Source organism: Dreissena polymorpha, chromosome 4 (assembly GCF_020536995.1).
Source record: "Dreissena polymorpha isolate Duluth1 chromosome 4, UMN_Dpol_1.0, whole genome shotgun sequence".
In the NCBI taxonomy this organism is placed as follows: Eukaryota; Metazoa; Mollusca; class Bivalvia; order Myida; family Dreissenidae; genus Dreissena; species Dreissena polymorpha.
This window is the reverse complement of record NC_068358.1, coordinates 142,201,577-142,217,892: the sequence shown is the minus strand read 5'-3', so window position 1 is coordinate 142,217,892 and position 16,316 is coordinate 142,201,577. Positions and strand designations below refer to the sequence as shown.

Here is a 16,316-nt window from a genome sequence, read left to right as displayed (position 1 = left end):
TACAATTTTTTTTCGTACCCAATTTTTTTTCGCATAATTTTTTCGTACCCAAAATCTTTGCACCCAATGTTTTTTCGAACCCACATACACAATTGTGGTGATGTAGATAAACTTAAATTGATGCTTTTATATCCATCCTCTTCAAAAGCATCGTCACACCAGTACTGTCAGTACTTTGATATTATTTACTTATTATAAACACATGACTCCATTTCAGGTCAAATTTTAAACTGTTATACATATTCAAAGACTTAGTGATAACAATACAATGATTAGAAGTTAATAGTGTCATTTAAAAAAAACTACAAACTCCATAGTGTCTAACGGATCAATTATTTAATAAAATCCGATTTTACTTAGCTGTTTATAAGCAAATTCATGTCTATTTTGTTATATTGTATTTATAAAAGATTTAGTTTCATAACCATTATATTCATATACCACTCTTAACTCGTATCTTCTGCTAAATGTACAGGTTAAGCAATGCGGAGTTTAAATAATATTGTTAAACAACATTTATGACTTTCCATTTAGCAAACAAATGCATCGAACTATTATTTATTAAGAGGGAAATATGATTTTAAATTCAGCATTTCATTTCCTATTGTACAGTTAAAACGAGCAAGGATCAAAACAAATAAATAACTGAAGTAAATATACACTTCCACAATATACTTTTTTAAATTACAGTATATATGCACTAATGCAAACCGATGTTTCATTTATTCAAGTAAAACAGTTTGCATACGTAATAATTTATAATATGCGGAGTGATAATTAAAATTTGTATAAAAATAAAATACACACTTCAACATACAGTAGCATTTAATAAAATACAATGTTACATGAAACCGACTAAATGTAACGTATACATTATAGCTGAATAAACGTCAGTCGTTAAATCGTGATTTGATTTCAAGGTGAGCGTAACTCAGGCTGGTATGCAGTTATTGTAAACAATTGTTTAAGACGATAATGTTCTAAAAATCCTATTGCTTAGTCAATGCCGTATTTGCATGTTCCATCTTCTTTGCTAGTGGATTGATACCGTACACGACTGTCACACGTAAATTCGCATATGGCGATACTTTGGGAGTTATAACCATATCGTCAAATGTGTTCCTAATTTCGGCAGTAAGTATGATTAGTCAGATAATCCGCCAACCATTAAACTGCTGTTGGCTTCAATTCTTCTAACAAATGTTTAATGGATTATCTTTTGTTTCAATCACTTCATCAAACAAAGTATGTGTTTCCTTTAAACAAATCTGCATAGAAAAGTGAGGATTTTAAGCTGCACCTATTTGTCATTGTGTTTGGATTTATTCTGGTCGTTACTAAGACTTAGTTACTAGTTTTTGCACCTTGAGTTGAGAAGGCTCCCGCAAGAACAAGTCCTCCGGGCACATTAGTATTCGTTATTAGTTCTCTAAAATAATACTTTTAAACTTACCGAAATAACGGACCTTGGACGTTTATATACGAAAAGAAGGTAATAATAACGCATTATACATATATAGTTATTGAAAATATGACGATAAAACATTATTAGAACCGTTTAATAACACTGAATATTACGTTGCATATGTCCACACACAAGTATCTTGAACAAAGACTGAGCCACCGTAATCTCCCATCTTAGCGAACGACTTCAGTTAAATTGAACGCGATATAGTTTGGTCGTATAATTCATATATTAGTGGTGTCTCATCCTTAATTTGTAGTCGATATAAAAATATTTACGATGGCAGGATTGCGCCTAAGGTTAAGTTAGTTTCATTCCCAAATTTCGGATTTCCTTTGTCAAAAACCCTTCCGTAGGCAAATTGATAATCTAAAAAAATAATCATTTTTGTGCATAGTGATCTATTTGAATTACAAAGTGAAACAAAACGGCGACATAAATGTAATCAAACGCAAAGAAACGTAATGCATGCGTATGTAAGTTATGTCAAGGGATAACACAAAACCTTTTCAAAGTAAAAAAGTTAGAACAGAATTAATACTGGAACATGGTGATACAAGAAGATATAATTTAATTCGACGCATATTAACCTTTATATTTCTAATAATGTGTTTACATTTCTGTAAAATATATAATGAATTGGAAAATAAATATGCGTTTCAAAAATTATCAATCGTACACATTAACTACAGCATGTCAAATGCTTATCTTTGTTCTTAATGGTTACATATTAATCTTTCTGTAAAATGACATCATCATTTGAACCGATTTTACATTTCTTTTAGAACGTATTTTTGTACGATGCAGCATTTACAAGTACACGTACACTGTCAATGAATAAAACCATTCGGCAAGTAATATAATGCGAAGGAATATCCCATAGTCTATGCACACGATATAATATAAGGGTTCTCTGATTTTCCGGTATATACATTTTATGACACAAAACAAATAAATACAATTGAACTGTCCGCAAACTAAGTGTTACTACGGTAAACATTGGTGTAATATTCACCATACTCTGTGATTTGTTGCGGAACTGGACATTGTCCACAACGGGGAAGTCTATTATGTGAATTATTGAAATATCATCACAGGAATTGTCATAGATAATTAATTTGACAAGTTTCTCCTTCACTTTGCACATATTATGTGGATAGTTAGGCTGAAATACTAAATAATACAATATTATCCGTGACGTGGTGAGTCGAATGTTTCCTTATGTTTCTGTGCAATAACTTAATAAGAACTTGTCCAGTAATACGTTGGCACATGTGGTGCCAAAATGGCCGTACACAATTTTTGGTCAAAAAGACGCCCAAGATAATCGAGAGAACATGGCAATGAAAATGATTGGAGTATTTCAAAAATGGTTCTTATGATCCTTCTCGAACATAAACACAGATGCCTTCGTAGGAAATGTTACATAAATGCTCGTCAATAGGTATATAACCCTTGGCGTTAACAGAGAATACCAACCGCGGTTCATATTTACCTTTTAAGTTAAAAGTGCATCCTTAAAGTGGTATTTTCACAGATTTTGAAGTTTGTCATTAAATGCTTTATACTGATTAATTTAAACGTTGGGTCTAAAAAGTTCCAGTAAAAAAACAACAAGAATACAATTTTAAAAAGTAACCCACGACTGGGCTGGAACCACTGACCCCTGGAGTCATGAAGTAAAAGTCTACCACCTAGACCACTTGGTCATACGATGACGGATAATTTTATACTCTATATCCTCGTAGTATCACAAAATATAACGACACCTTCAGAACTCTCCAAATTATTCACTGGTTTCGCGTTGCAATGCTTAATAATGTTCAGGTTTTTAAATCGTCAAAATATGCATATAATGGATATTTTAGAGCAAGGTAAATGTTCAGTATAACTGTTTCCTCACAGATATCATAACTAAAATGAAAATTTGCGAATCTGAAACAATTTGTTTACATTTGGTCAATTTACCAAAACTTGAAAAGGCCACTTTAAATGAGTATAAGAGCGTGGATAATTTGCTAATGCACTGACGTCACTTATCTTGTTTACGTTCTAGTATAACGTTTGATTCAGCTACATTACACGATTGGAAACAGATTGGGAAAATCTGCAGAATTGGTCAAGTAATCAATATTATCCAAATCCTGAAATGCATAGTCCATATATTGTTTCACATTGTAACCAGTGTGAATCAATACAAATATAAATGTGTCTGATCCTCATCACCAAATGCCGGACACACATACATGATTTATTAGTCTCACAATGAAATTGCACTGAGTAATGGTGTTGAAATAGCATAAGTAAGCTTCAATCCTAAATCTGAATTCAGTTTAAATTCAATTCAGTTGAGCAATTTCTACATAAGGTTTAACAAAGGAGGATTGCAAGAAACATTATTTTATTCAACATGTACACATTTGTAAAATTAAAGTTCTAAGACGCGATATATTTGGGTATTATAATTCTTATCCTACAGACACTTACATAAAGAAAATAGTATGGACATGCATTAACAAAAATATCTCAATTATGTATTATTTATTTTTAAAGAAGGCTATTTAAATATATTTATGTGTGTGTGTGTGTTTCATCATGTGTATTATGAGGTATTGAATTTAAACATGCATTTACGTATATTGATGCTTTCAAAATGATTTTACAAACAAGTTTACAAAGGTACAGACAACGTTTATGAACCAAGCACAACTTCATTAAACTAAAATATAACCGAACTTTGCATATATGTCTTCCCAGTCCATAACAATGCCTGATATGATAAAAAACTTAACTCTATTCCAATCAAAATTTAACACGCACGCGACAGCGAAAAAGAAGCATTTAAACAATACATGTATTGTAGAATCAGTTAAAAATATGTTTTAAAAAGCTTATGTCTTAAATGAACTGTGGTAGCAAGACAATCTAATAAGTTTATACTATAAATCTATAACTTTATTTAGCCTTCATAACATTTTAAGTGAAGGAAATTGTAGATGAAGGTACTTTAATATAATATATATAATTACAAGATAGGACATGTTATAACATACCAGAAGAGAAATATGTTTTAATATGTAGGAAGAAGCTTACAATCAACAGCATTAAATTAATATGTTTTAAAAATTTAAGGGAGTTACATACACTTTGTTTACATATACTTCAATAGGTCTTATTATTCAATTTGATTAATCAGCAATGTTTTACTAATTCAAACAGATTCATTAAGACATTTTAGTTTTGGTTGTTCGTTTTCTTCATTTAAAATAATATAATACACATTATTGTCAATCGTTTTGGCTTTCTATTGGTAATTTGGTCCTTTCTGTGTAAGACACATAGTTTTCAAAGAAGTCCAGAAGGAAAGCGAAGGTTGGTCGTGTATCGGGCGAGCGGTTCCAGCACTTCAGCATGAGCTCGTGGTAGGGTTCAGGGCAGGGAATTAGGCCGTCCGTGGGGCGGGGCATACGGTAACCCTTCTCCACACGGTTGAGCACCTCGTTACCTTTCATACCTGGCGGCAAAAGGTGAAGAAACATTTAAAATCGCTAACACATATAACATCAGGGTCATTTTAGGGATGATTAACAAATCATGGCACTCTGCAAATAAGTTCCAAATTAAGCTTATTTAAAAAAAGTTAGTGAAGATACCATAGGTATGTATGATAACTTAGCTTAAAACTTCCTTTTGACAAACTAACTCAAAAATCTGCCATGCAACATAGAAAAGTAAGTCGTCTCTCATTTAAGTTGAAAATTTAAATTCACCTTTCCTTTCTTTCCCTTTTATCCATATTGTTATGTATGAAACAATTTGCAAAATATGTATTTGCCATTTTTAATTAGTAACCATTTGTTTTTATGACCAAAACAGAGTATGCCTAGTTGTTTCAGCAAACTGACCAAAGAATGATTTAAATCATGTCATTTCGATGCAATCGAGGTACAATACGTAGTTTAGATTAAAATAAACATAACATGTTCAATTTACTCACCTGGGTATGGTTCACGGCCACATGTGATCAATTCATAGAGCAGAACACCATACGACCATACATCTGACTTGATACTGAATTTACGACCTCCTGCAGCCTCGGGGGCATTCCATTTTATAAGAAACATTATATCTGAAAAACATCCACTTGTTTAAACTAAAGATACACGATCTTGTTTCATTGAATATATAGAAAATCTTACATATTGCAGCATGATGGAAAATATCAAAATCAGCAAGCTCTTTTGAACAAAATTGTTAAAACAGACGAACATGATATGTAAGTATGCTTATTGGACATTTTGTCTTAAAATGCCTTTTCCGGGGGACACTAATTTTGTTGTGAATAAGATGTCTGGAAATCCATGCATTTTCACTTTGTGTGTTTAAAACCATCAAAATACCATTCATTTCAAAGACATTTGAATAATAATCACTTATGGTCAATTTGGTACATTATTTTCTAGTACATGAAAACGCGTTAGATACTGTTGACTACGTAATAAACAAGTCCGCATGCAAAACCTATCGAATACCAAGAAAATCTCTTATATTTATGTTTTCTGACATCAACAATATAAATCAAAGCGCTTTAGGCACTGAAGGCCTGGGGTTAGGTTTAGTGTGACGTAAAATGCATTAAGGATGTTTTGTCCGAATTTCTCCCTTTGTCCGAATTTATACGGATTGACCCTAGCGGTTGAGTGCAGAAGCTCAGAGTCTGCAAGAAAAGACAATAGTTGTGTATATACTTCAGTGTACATAGACGGTGGAGGACAACACGATACTGGTTGTGGGGACGATAACCTTTTGTTCAACTCTACAGATCTGGAAGAGGTTCGTCTACATAGGCGGTGAAGATATACAACAACAACATGGCCGCAAAAAACTGTTATTGTTGGCGTCAAATAAATACCTTTCAATAGCCTAACATAGTTTTCTATTACATAATTAACAGATCAGGAAAACACTCATACTTCCTTTGTAATGTGTATACAAAAGAAAATCCACTTAAGCCAAAGTCTCACTTTTGCCGGTAGAGCTCCGGTCCATCCCGGTTTGCTAACGCCGGTCGACCGGAGAGGACCGGGATGATTCGTAGCGTAGACATTTTTAACGCAGTCACACTATTTCCCGGTGCCGCCCCGGTTGAAGCCGGTCAACAGCCCGGCAGAGTCCCTGTCAACCCGGACTGGCTACGGTTTATACCGGTCAAGCCCCGGTTATCGCCGGTAATGCCCCGGTGAAAGCCGGCAGCGTCCCGGCATAGCCCCGGTTGTCGCCGGTAGTGGCCCGGTGAAAGCCGGCAGCGTCCCGGCAAAGCCCCGGTATACCGTAACACCGCCGGCACTCACCGTGTCTATTCCGGCATCAGACCCCGGCAGAGCTACGACAACACCCCGGTTTCACCCCGGTCGTCGCCGGTAAAGCCCCGGCGGAGCCCCGGTGAATGCCGGTGGCATTCCGGCGAGCGCCGGTTTTCTTATGTTCCGTAGCTAAACCGGGACTCTAACGGCATTCATTGAAATGAAAGAAGAGAAAATTGTATGAAAAAGTTAACGCTTTCTGCGCAGATTGAGGGTGTTGACATGTTGATTTTCTCTTCTTTCTTCGCATATTTCAAAGTATTGTGGTATTCTGCATTGATCATTAAAGTTTAAATACAATTCACTGTACAATAATGTTTTTTTTTTGACATTTTCAGTTTTGAACCCCCCACATTTTTTTCCTCCATTTTTTGTGAACCATTTATTTACAAAATTCACTCTCATTCATCCAAATGTTGAAAAAACAACAATTTTTTAGTATGTATTAATAGATAAATGCATAATATGTACAAATATGATAGTTTAAAACATGTGACAAAAGGAGTTAAGAAACAAGGGCTGTTTGTAAAACATGCATGCCCCCCATATGGGCTGTCAGTTGTAGTGGCACCCATTGTGTGAATACGTTTTTTGTCACTGTGCCCTTGACCTTTAACCTAGTGACTTCAAATGTACATATGAAGTTTCATGATCCTAGGCGTAAGCATTCTTGAGTCATCATCCGGAAACCATTTTACTTTTTCGAGTCACTGTGACCTTGACCTTTGACCTAGTGACCTGAAAATCAAATGGGGTCATCTGCCAGTCATTATCAATGTACCTATGAAGTTTCATGATTCTGTGCCTAAGCATTCATGAGTTATCATCCGGAAACCATTTTACTGTTTCGAGTCACTGTGACCTTGTCCTTTGACCTAGTGACCAGAAAATCAATAGGGATCATCTGCCAGTCATGATCAATGTCCTATGAAGTTTCATGATCCTAGGCGTAAGCATTCTTGAATTATCATCTGGAAACCATTTTACTGTTTTGAGTCACTGTGACCTTGAGCTTTGACCTAGTGACCTGAAAATCAATAGGGTCATCCGCCAGTCATGATCAATATTCCTATGAAGTTTCATGATCCTAGGCCTAAGCATTCTTGAGTTATCATCCGGAAACTATTTAACTATTTCGAGTCACTGTGACCTTGACCTTTGACCTAGTGACCTATAAATCAATAGGGGCCATCTGCCAGTCGTGATCAATGTACCTATAAAGTTTCATGATCCTAGGCCTTAGCGTTCTTGAGTTATCATCCGGAAACCATCTGATGGACGGACCGACCGACGGACCGACCGACATGTGCAAAACAATATACCCCCTCTTCTTCGAAGGGAGGCATAAAAATTAACGAACAAAAGATATCATCCTTCGAAAACGAGAAAAATTGCAATCTCTAGTCACGAGTCTTTTTTTAAAATAAATTGTCAAACAAGAGCTGTCACCATAGGATGACATATGCCCCTTATAAACGCTTTGATAGAAGTTATAGCATTTTTCGAAACCTAAACGCAGATTTCGAAACCTAAACGCGGACCCTAAGTTCAAGATCAAGGTCACAGGGGTCAACATGTTTGTGTCTATGGAAAGGCCTTGTCCATATAAACATGCATACCAAATATGAAGGTTATATTTTAAGGGACATAGAAGTTATGAGCATTTTTCGAAACCTACACGTAGATTGTGAAACCTGAACGCAGACCCTAAGTTCAAGGTCAAGGTCACAGGGGTCAAAATTTGTGTGCGTATGGAAAGGCCTTGTCCATATACACATGCATACCAAATATGAAGGCTTTATCTCAAGGAACATAGAAGTAATGAGCATTTTTCGAAACCTAAACGCAAAGTGTGACGGAAAGACGGACAGACGGACAGTCCGATTACTATATGCCCCCTTTTCTTCGAAAGGGGGCATAAAAAAACATGGCAAAAGGAAATTACAATCTTCGAACATAGAAATCATCTACAATGTATGCTTGAATGAAAAATAAAAACAACAAGAGCTGTCAGAGGACAGCGCGCTCGACTATTCGAGTGCTTGACAGTACAACATAAGCCATCATGGGGAAATTGTTCAAATTATTCAATAAGGTCAAGGTAATAGTTCAGGTATACTCTCAACAATCTATTGAACATTTGATAGCAATAGCTTGGGTGGGATGTTTGGATGGTCCTTCAAAAATAAAGTAAATAAATATAAGTTGTTTTTTTTAACCATGTTTCAAAGAAAAAACATTTTTTTTTGGGGGGGGGGTTGGGTAGGGGGGGGGGGTGAGCGGTTGTATAATGTGGGGTGTGGTCATTTATTAGACAATCTTTCAAAAATATAAAAGGGGGGGGGTGCAGGGATTCTGGGTTTGGGCGTGGGGTATTGTTTTGTTTGGGTAGAGTCCATTGTGGTATTCAGGTAAGTGTTGTATTGTCAAATTATGAATAAAATCTTATCATACATAAATAAGTTATGGCAATTTAACTAAAATTTATTCTTGTGACCTTGAGAGTCAAGGTCATTCCAAGGTCAAGGTACAATTTAGATTGCCAGGTACAGTACCCTCATGGTAGTAAGAAAATATTTGAAGATTGAAAGCAATAGCTTTGATACTTTAAAAGTCAAGTGGATCTAAACACAAAATTTAAGAAAATATTCAGCTCCTAAGACAAAAAAGGCCCATTATTCTTATTAAATGCTTGATACAGTTGTCTGCTCTTGTTTATAGATTGGGGTCATGTCGGTAAAAAAGTTGGCAAAATATGAAAGCAAAATATCAAGGGATATTGAAAATATTTGAGGTGGTACGCAAACTTTAACATAGATTTATCAATAATATGCATATTCTAAATTGAAAAAGGGCCATAATTCTTACAAAATGCTTGATACAGTTGTCTGCTCTTGTTTATAGATTGGGGTCATGTTGGTAAAGAAGTTTGCAAAATATGAAAGCAATAGGTCAAGGGACATTGAAAATATTTGAGGTGGTACGCAAACTTTAACATAGATTTATCAATAATATGCATATTCTTAGTGAAAAAAGGGCCATAATTCTTAAAAAATGCTTGATACAGTTGTCTGCTCTTGTTTAAAGGTTGGGGTCATGTTGGTAAAGAAGTATACAAAATATTAAAGCAATACGTCAAGGGACATTGAAAATATTTGAGGTGGTACGCAAACTTTAACATAGATTTATCAATAATATGCATATTCTTAGTGAAAAAAGGGCCATAACTCTTACAAAATGCTTGATACAGTTGTCTGCTCTTGTTTAAAGGTTGGGGTCATGTTGGTAAAGAAGTATGCAAAATATTAAAGCAATATGTCAAGGGACATAGAAAATATTTGGGATGGTACGCATACTTTAACATTTATAATATGCATATTCTAAGTGAAATGAGGGCCATAATTCATACAAAATGCTTGATACAGTTGTCTGCTCTTGTTTAAAGGTCGGGGTCATGTTGGTGAAGAAGTATGCAAAATATTAAAGCAATATGTCAAGGGACATATGTGGGTGGTACGCAAACTTTAACATTAAAAATATGCATATTTTTAGTGAACAAATGGCCATTATTTTTACAAAATGCTTGATACAGTTGTCTGCTGTTGTTTATAGGTTGGGGTCATGTTGGTAAAGAAGTATGCAAAACATTTAAGCAATATGTCAAGGCATATAGGAAATATTTGGGGTAGTACGCAAACTTTAAAATTTGCACTCTCGCGCTCACGCCGACGCCTGGGTGAGTTGGATAGCTCCACTATATATATTTCATATATAATAGGCTTTATAATAATAAGCTAAAAATGGGGGTCACCAGTGAAAACGAAAAGTTCCCGCTTTACAATCAAGGTAACCCCCCTTTTCCAGAGACGCCATACTGAATTTGAGATTGTTATATGTAAGCATAAAGATGAGCTAAATGTTCAAAAATTATTATAAATAGATAAAAAAAAGAGGAAAAGCCTATAATAAACCTATAAACATATAAACATACATACATCTCATATATCATGTGTGAGCTGGAACCTACTCAGTGCAATAAGATTTGCTAACCTAGTTTGAAATTGCACGTGAAATGCGTTTTTCTATAAATAAGACTTGAAAATGTTACAGAAAAATAAGAACATTAATAATTAAGTAACAAGGCATATTCAATCAAACACGTTTAAAGGAAAATAGATTTATCAATATATCATTGACTAGTGATACTAGTGATATTAAACATTAAACTTATTATGACAAACAAAACAAATACATGATTGTCATGATAGTTCTTTGAAGAACTTCGACAGGTTTGAATAAGAGTTTCCAAAAGACGCTTGGCATTGGTGACCCTGGGCTGACCGTCAGAGTTATTCATTATAAAAATGTTCTTGAGACCATCGCGTTCAAAGATCATTTTAAGATGCATAAGGTTGAGTCCAGAGCCAGCTATAATATTTATGTTGTTGCAGCATTGAACACATGACTGTAAACACTCAGTGACTGCAAGTTCCTAGCTTTTTTTACGGGTTGAATTTGAGTTCATAATCTGTCTGGTTTCATTTTCCTCCTGCACCTGTAATCAGCATACAATGTATCACTGAAAAGATAACACCATTGTTCCTTTGGAGTTGATATTCGACTAGTACATATAGTTATATTCAGGCAGGTTCATAAGAACTTCAATAAGTTTCAGTCAAACAAAATTATGCATAATTGCAAATTGTGTATGAATAATTTTAACCATTTTCATTTATTAAAATAAAAATATTTTGTCTTTTGTTATTAATTTGGTTTCATTTAGCAGTCTCAAAGTTGTTTCTATAAATAGACAACATTTTCTTCATGTTATTTTACAAAACAATCATATACAGATGTCAAATACACAAGCACTTGTATAGGAGTAAGAACTGACATTAGTGTTTATGAGAAGTGTGACATAATCCATTATGATATGCGTCATCGTTTTTATTTATTCAGACATTCACGAAATAGCATGTCATTACTAGTATTTTATATGATACACCCTTTTAAACTGGATTAATAAGTAAGTGTAAACACCACATATATACATTATTCATCCAAATGTTAATACCAAATACATGTATTATCCCTACTGGATATGAAACTGACTATTAACGTTACATTTTATTTATTACTTAAAACATTGGTTCTACATTAACAATCACACAAATCAGTGAAATACCTACTTCGTTTCCATCTTATAAGTCTGTCTGCTATAAAGGAGATAGTTGAAACTTGATGAATGTACGTCCTTCCCGCATGTTTTTCCATTTTCTTTAAGTTCAATTGATCATTGGAACATACAGTGTTGACAAAAAGTAATTAACCGTTCCTGGACCACCAATGGTGTTGATCATTGCTGAAAAGATAAAAATATGCAGCATTTTAATTTGAATAACCATAATACATAATGCAGGTGATCACACAAGTAGCAGTCATTGGCATATCATTTTCAGAATAGTAATTTTAGTATTTGGGACATAATTTACTTGTTTGTTGTTTGTTTGAGGAAAACATCATTACTTGGTCATAAAATTCAAATATGCTGTCCTTGATTTCCATGCTTTTACAACACACCTTTTTCCTTACATGGCATATTTTCTTTTTCAAAATGAAAGCAAATATGAGCATGAGTATGTGGTAAAAATCACTGACAGGGTGCACTTTTCCTAAAAAACCTACTTTACTCCAATTATGAATAATGAAACTGTTATACTTGAAGAAAATATTGCATAATCCATGTACCTTCCTGTTCCGAGCTTTGTGTTGATAATAAAACAAGGCATTTCTTTCTTGAAAAGTTGAAGACTCTTCTTTACGTGATGGGTTTTGCCGTACGATAACCCGTTCACATGGCTACAGTGGGTGCTGGACGTTTCGTGCCACTACCAGTTCGTGCCACTGATATTTGTGTAGGAGGGCATTGGACGTTTCGTCCCATTGATAATATATAGGCGGGTAGGTGTGAAATCATAACAGGAAATTTTCGCACCTTTGAGTGTAACATCTGTTCAATGGGAAAATAACATTTTTTACATTTTATTTCAAGATTGTTTAAAAGTCAATTTAAATGCTTCATATAATAAAGTAACAATTCATTACATAAATATATTAAAACATTTTCAATTAATTGACATTAACCATATCAAAAGTGAATGCATACATACATTTTAACAATATCTAGATTTATTACATAAATATATTCAAACATTTGCAATAAATTGACATTAACAACATCAGAAGTGAATGGATACATACATTTTAAACAAAAAAATTAACAATATCAGAAAATAAAGCATGCATACATTTTAATATCTAGATTGATTACATAAATATTCAAACATGGCTTTAATACACATATACAAAAGTGCACAAATATAGAAACACCAATACAACAGCAACTATCCTATCATATACATACACAAATCATATATACAATGTATTGCATTTCAGAAGTCCTCATCGTGGATGTCATCCTGGGTTGTGCTCGGTCCCAGCCCGATGATATGGCTGCACGCTCTCAGCAGTTGAGTAGTTGTCATGTCATCGTCTTCGTACTTCTCCCAGATCTCGAAGAGTCGCCCGTGCACTTCTTTGAAGATTTTCCGGTGTACCCGAGTCAGGGCGTTCTCCGACACAAGTCGGATTGTCAGATCCACTGTTTCTGCCTCACGGCGCAACAGGGGGACTAGCACGTAAAACCCTAAGTCGGGACGCCCTGCTCGACCGTTGATTCTGCGATGCCATCCTGGAAAAAATATGTTGTGAACTATGATGTTTATTGTTTTTTATATAATAATATTTAAATTATAACTATCCAATGAAAATATGATATTTTAGTTTTTATAATAGCATATTTAAATTATAACTATCAATTGAAAATAATATATTGCTTTATTATTCTATATATGTAAAAAAATACCTTCTACGTCGTTGTTCGTTCGTACCGTCTGGCGTCCACATTGAACCTCGGATCCACGTCCGTTGCATGTACATCACCACATTCAGTATAGGACCTCCGACCTCTTCAGCCTGCAGCTTTAGCTGTTCGAAGGCGGGAACGATGTGCTCACACGGCAAATACGGCAAGGACATAAGTTTCCTCAAGAAGAGGAACTTGTCGCCCTTTGCCGCATATGCCGTGGCGAGGCCCTCGTTCACCACCTTCCGGTACACGCGCTGATTCCAATGGAAGACACACCCTTTCAGAGTGGCCCTTGGATAGACATGCCGTAACGCCTGCCCCGCCGCTGAAAAACATACAAATAGTATAGGTCATACATCACTTGATAAGTTTAAAATCAATTAAAATCGATGGGCTTAATATTGTCGTGATTTCAAATAATAATGGTAATCATATAATATTAATCAAATTACCTGCTTCAAAGTCAAGCATGACCCACTCGACAAGTGGATTTTCCAGGCGTTGGTGTATGGATGTCAGCACACTAACCTAGTCTTCCTTTGTACGCCTGGACATCAGCACGTACACCAACGACACTTGTTTGATGTCGTCACCATTCTTCACGAAGGCGTGAACGGGAGTCCATCGATAGGTCTGACAATACAGAAATGTCATTTGTAGCCTCTGGTACTTCTGGCGGAACATCCATAGGGATCTCCACTATCTCCGGTACCTCTGGCGTTACATCGATCGGGAAATCCACTATAGCCGGTACCTCTGGTGGAACTTCCACTAGTCGGCTACATTCGCAGCATTTCCACGTAACGACGACATTCCCTTTCATCATTTTTCGATACTGTCGGAGACTGACACCAGTCTCACACGACAGATGCTGGCATCTTTCACATTCATCGCATGAGATGGCTTTATCTTCTTCCCCAACATTCCGTGCACAGTACACACAAGGATATTCGCAAGCCATTACTGGTTTTGTGAATTCAACGAACAACACACGTATTATATACTGTGTGTTCAACTGACTTTTTTTACTCTTTCGGTGAATTACACAGTTTGTATGATAATTAAAGAGGTGAGTTGTTTACTAATTGGTAACTAATTGGCCATTAAAGGCCCGTGTCGGTAAATTAAAGGCCGTTAATTAATTGTTTGCTAATTACGTAGACACATACGGCTAATTGAAAGTTTGTAAGTCGATGGTAAAGCATAAGCTGGCTCTTTAAAGAAAAAGACCAACTTTATTTTAAATTGTATTATTGTTCATTCATGTTATATATTATTATTTATGTATATAATACATTCAATTGAAGCATAGAAAATAACAGCTTTTCATGTTTTATATTTATTAAACACAATGAACTATGCACACATGTGTTTATACTAACAATAAATCATTTTATTTTATTATTACAAGCACATAAACATGATTCATAAAACATAACAACACTTTATGCTTTATATTCATCGCATATAATACACTATTTACAAATATTAGTATACTAACGATAAATCATTTTATTTGTTTGTTATTAACAATTATAAATGTCAACAAAGTTGTAATTTTCTACATTTATATACACCCCAATATCATTCACACCTATACGGCATTATTCACACCTATCCGCCTATATGTTATCAGTGGGACGAAACGTTTACCCCTTTTCAACACAAATATCAATGGCACGAACTGGTAGTGGCACGAAACGTCCATAAACCGCTACAGTCATCACACAAACATTAATCCACTTTATCCCCTTTTACTGCTCACCAACAATATTACATTTTGTAAGTGACACGGGTTCTAAACGTTATTCTTCACAGTGGTCAAAATTTTCAAGCGTTTGACATTCGTATTTCCAGGAATCGTTTTCTTCATAAATATCAACACTGCCATGCATCAGTTGATGTTTATCATTAACTCCAGTCACATTCATATGAACAATAATAACACTTTTATTAATCTTTCTCTTTCAATATAGCAAATTGCTTTTTCTTTAAACGACCCAATCTGTCAGGTACAATGTCGGCCATATTTGTTGTCATTGTATTTAGCGGATCCTACATTTAGTATTTCATAGCGTATTTATAGAATATTCGTAGTTTTGCGCACATTCCCGAATAACATTCGGAGTGACGGATATGTACGAAAGAAGGCGATATTGCACGAAGTTCATTAGAGTGCTAATACCTTAAAAAAATGTATCAGAAAAAATTATTCTTACTGTCTCCGTAGACACTCGTATATTTTCGGCCTAGACCGTCAAGTGAGGAACTTATTCTCGCATGAATATGCAAACAATAATAAAAACTATGTCGTACCCAATGCTTAGCAATTTTGCTTCAATAATATTTGTTTACACGTTTTATCACACTGTCATGTTATATAGTGATGTTCTGTATTTACAATGCTGGTTATTGAGACCTTCTTTGCAGGGACCTATTTGTTTGTATATGTCCCTCTTCTTTGATTGCGCATTAATGACCGCCAAGTGGTAAATCGGACATTTAGAAATTCATTCATTCGTGGTTGTTTTGGCAGCCAGCCAATTCTGACTGTCTCAGA

At 35.0% G+C, this 16,316-nt stretch overlaps 2 protein-coding genes across 19 annotated transcripts in view; both read right to left on the bottom strand.

Annotated features, from left to right (window-relative positions):
- Positions 1–16,316, bottom strand: part of LOC127877068 (heat shock 70 kDa protein 12A-like) — a 78,641-nt gene that overhangs the window by 18,766 nt on the left and 43,559 nt on the right. The window lies entirely within an intron of this gene.
- Positions 3,992–16,316, bottom strand: part of LOC127877069 (tyrosine-protein kinase SRK3-like) — a 55,847-nt gene continuing 43,522 nt past the window's right edge. For all 18 annotated transcript variants that reach the window (XM_052422676.1, XM_052422677.1, XM_052422680.1 and 15 more), the window contains 2 exons: positions 5,463–5,594; positions 3,992–4,979 (listed from right to left, as the gene is read on the bottom strand). In XM_052422676.1, the coding sequence (XP_052278636.1) occupies positions 4,753–4,979; positions 5,463–5,594 (359 nt within the window). In that variant the 3' untranslated portion in view covers positions 3,992–4,752. The remainder of the gene's footprint in view (positions 4,980–5,462; positions 5,595–16,316) is intronic.